This window comes from Malus sylvestris, chromosome 14 (genome assembly GCF_916048215.2).
Source record: "Malus sylvestris chromosome 14, drMalSylv7.2, whole genome shotgun sequence".
In the NCBI taxonomy this organism is placed as follows: Eukaryota; Viridiplantae; Streptophyta; class Magnoliopsida; order Rosales; family Rosaceae; genus Malus; species Malus sylvestris.
In genome coordinates, this window is record NC_062273.1 from 5697685 (window position 1) to 5701168 (window position 3484).

General features: G+C 39.3%; 1 protein-coding gene across 2 annotated transcripts; it reads right to left on the bottom strand.

The window, feature by feature from the left end:
• Window positions 1-677: 677 nt before the first annotated feature.
• LOC126598536 (uncharacterized) lies at window positions 678-3268 on the bottom strand. 2 transcript variants are annotated; one of them, XM_050264904.1, is made up of 4 exons: window positions 2613-3268; window positions 2329-2411; window positions 1762-1829; window positions 678-1609 (listed from the first exon to the last, which is right to left on the bottom strand). In XM_050264904.1, exons 1-4 carry the CDS (start codon window positions 2904-2906, stop codon window positions 873-875), a joined length of 1182 nt encoding a protein of 393 aa, XP_050120861.1. In that variant the 5' UTR covers window positions 2907-3268; the 3' UTR covers window positions 678-872. The 2 variants fall into 2 exon arrangements, with proteins under 2 accessions (XP_050120861.1, XP_050120860.1); XM_050264903.1 differs by having other exon boundaries at window positions 2329-2414; window positions 2613-3266.
• Between the last annotated feature and the right edge of the window lie 216 nt (window positions 3269-3484).

Genomic DNA, 3484 nt, shown 5'->3' on the forward strand with positions numbered 1-3484 from the left:
GCTAGGATTCGGTGCCTTGAAGTTAGGGTTTCTTGTTAAATATATATACTAAATAAACTACATGGTAATTGTTTCTTTCAGTTTTGCATTACCTAATCAAAGCTTAACGCTTGACCCAACTGTTCGTAATCCACAAACATGTGTATACAACATTCCTGCTCTTATAATGAATTATTCATATGTAGTCATTCATGTTAACTTGTGAAATAAGCGTTGTATGTAGTACTCATTATTTGCAGAAATTATGTTATTAATTACTTAAGGAATGAAATTTGATTTTGAAATCTCTAGTTAATTAAACAAGAATATTGCATTCAAACGTACGAAATTAATATACTTGATATACTTGATGACACACTTTCTAATAAAGCTGGACCTCCATTCAATACCACGTAGAATTATTGATTAAAAAGTTGGCGTGTTATATACCGTCTGATTAAATATCCATCGCAACTGATAAAACGAACAAATACAACGCTTCAGCTTTGGTCAAAAGATACACAGTAACAACTGAATTTAGGCCTCTCCTCTCCTGAGGTAGTACCCAAATTCTATATAAATTTCTAGTTAAAGTATAGAATTTCTGCCGATGTTCAAAATTAAATAGACCCGATCGCATCTATTAATTTAATATAAAAACCCATCACTCACGAAACAAAAGCACTAAAACAAAAAGATAAAAAAAGATGAGGACGATAATGATAAATCCAACACTTTATCCAGCATCTGTTTATATATAAGAATCTCACACATATTGCAAGTTGAAACTATAGTTGCACCAAGTTCACACTTCTAAATTAACCTCAAATACTCTCTCTCCCAAGTTACACCGAATAAAATCCCCCATTGATTTGCCTACATATGCTTTTGACCTACTTCTTGTTATCATCATCCTCATCAGCCATTGCACGACTAATCGTTTGGCCTAGCAAGCTGCTCATGGATCGGGCTTTAACGATCCCAAGCTTCATCCGCTTCTTTGTAACCAGCAACGGCTTCTTGATCTCTTCATCTTCACCTTCATTTCCTTTACCTTCACCAATATCACCATCGTCCAGCAGCCAAACAGCTTTCGTGTCTTCTTTCTGTGGCGGTGATGACTCCACGGATAATATTCTAGACGCTGATAGTTGCTTGAATTCAGTCTCAGTAGAAGCAATTCTAGTACTAGTAGTAGTGGTAGTAGCAGTTGCCGCAGCCGTTGACCGGCTTCGGACACTATTCATGCTCCTTAACCTACCCTTCCCCAAGTGATGCTCACAAAGAGAGTACCCAACAAGCGTTTGTTGGCAACACCTCCATCCTCTTCCGTTAACTCTACTGCACCGCGACCCCTCCATGAGTGCACCTCCCCTTGCCCTCTTTCTTGTTGCACTAGCACTAGTAGTGACTCTATTGCCATCAATCACATGATCGTCTTGCTTCTGATGAACATCGTCATTTTGTTGCTGTCGAGGTTCACTTTTCTTGTTCGTCTTCGTTTTCGTTGATTTCTTGTCTTTCTGATCATCCATTATCGTCTGTCCGATATTATTGGCTCCTCTCTCGAAGCTTCCTCTTCGCTTCTTCAATGGAAACGCTTTCTCTCCTTTAAACCAACTCCCAGCAGCTATACATATACATATATGAGTGCAACCCAACAACAGTCACAACATGATCATACCAATAATTAATACAATGCAAGCAAGAAATGGTAAAGACAATTTTCATGAATAATTTGTGTGTACATATTTATATACGGAAATAGTATGAATATTTCACCTGGGTGAGAAGAACTAGATCCCGAAGCAAACCCCATTAACGTTTCTGCAACCAATATGCTTTCCTCCCTAAAAAAACAACCACACCCAGAAGATCGATGGATCAACAACCACACAGATCAATACGTAGGTCAAATTTTAGTCCAGGTGAAAAAAAGAAAAAATAACCCAAATAACCCAGAAAATAAGAAGTGCAACATATATGTAGTTTGAGTTTATAGTATTGGGGACCATATTATATTAACCCATGCTAACGTGCACCGCATGGGTACATTTGTTAAGCCAAATATAAGGAGGAAGGAAATAAAATAAAAATAAAACAAAATAAATAAAAAGGAGCAGCTAGCTAAAGGATTAGATTAGATGGGAAGGTATGGTGGCTAGCCAAAGCTGATATAAAAACAGTATTTCCACTTACACTATAAATATTTTCCTTTCTTTTTCATCCTTTTTCATTTTTCCTTTTAATGAGCTGTATAAGTAAGTAAATCAAGTCTCCTTTCACATGAAATATTGAAGAATTTACTTTACTTATTTATTAATTTATTTTCTCATCTATCTTAATTACCTGATATCATCATCATCATTTCCCTTCTGATCTCCTCCCTCTCTGGACTCTCTCTCATCTTCTTCCCCTTTCAATATCGATATCTCCTTCAAAAATTACACCAGATATTATATATATACACATATATATATGGCCTTGTATTGAAACTCCAATGGTGGGTGCAAATGAAAGAACCATGAAATTAATCAACACAAATAAAAGTGCACCAACATCACCATGTGTAACAAAATTAAGTAAAAAACAACAAAAGGGTTGTAAATTTGTGAGCATTAAATTTCACTAACCAAACCACAATCTTGCTTGTTCTCTTTGTTCTTATTCTCCCCAGAACCATCAGAACCCTTGCCTGCTCGTCCGATCGGAAAGACTCGCTGATCGGAGGGCTGAGGAGGGGGGTGGCCCACATGGACAGTTTTCTCAACTGGTTGGGAGGGATTTGGAGGATCATGGCGGTGCTGGGGGTGGAGTTGCACCACGGGTGGTGGTGAGTAGTTGAGGTCGTGGAGGAGGGGATCTGATAAAGGCACCGGAGAGAGAGACGACAGAGGGAAGGGCACCTGTCGTTTCCGGATCCTCATCGGTATTTTTTTGGATAAGAAGATATTATTACTTGGATTTTCTCAGGCCAGATTCTGATGCTTTCAATCACACAAACGCACAGAGAAAAGATGTAGTTGTAGATGGAGAAAGTTAGAGAGAGAGAGGGGTGCAAGAAAACCCAAAACCCATGTCAAAAACTACACCAGGAGAGAGAAAGTATCAAACTTTTATTTGTTGCACCAAAGAGAAGAGGAGGAGGGAGAGGGGTGGCACGTGTGGGACGGTCAAATGGGAGGAAGTGGAAGGGGAGGAGGGGCTGCACATGTGTGGGAACCAGCTGGGCGGGTAGCCGGTAAACGAGAGGAAGGGAGGGGTACAGGGTACGGACGATTATTGCCAGGGTGGAAGGGGGGAGGACGAAGAGAATACAAAATGATGGGAGTGGGTAGTTTTATCGTTTATACTTTTAAGAAGGCACTGGTGGGTCCCGCCTACCCTTTGAGAGTCCATGTAACAACGACCCACATCAGATGCCTTTCTTTGATTTTTCTTTTCCTTTGTTTCCAAAGAAATAAAAATTAGGGAAAAAAGGAAACTATTTTTCCCAACTCTCCCC

What these genes read in the sequence shown, in the direction of transcription:
- LOC126598536 (XM_050264903.1), bottom strand. Translation starts at nt 2,906, where the DNA reads ATGAGGATCCGGAAACGACAGGTGCCCTTCCCTCTGTCGTCTCTCTCT. An exon ending in ACAAGCAAGATTGTGGTTTG is followed by an intron (nt 2,415 to 2,612) that starts GTTAGTGAAATT and finishes TAATTTTTGAAG; the next exon opens with GAGATATCGATATTGAAAGG. An exon ending in ATCTAGTTCTTCTCACCCAG is followed by an intron (nt 1,610 to 1,761) that starts GTGAAATATTCA and finishes GTATATGTATAG; the next exon opens with CTGCTGGGAGTTGGTTTAAA.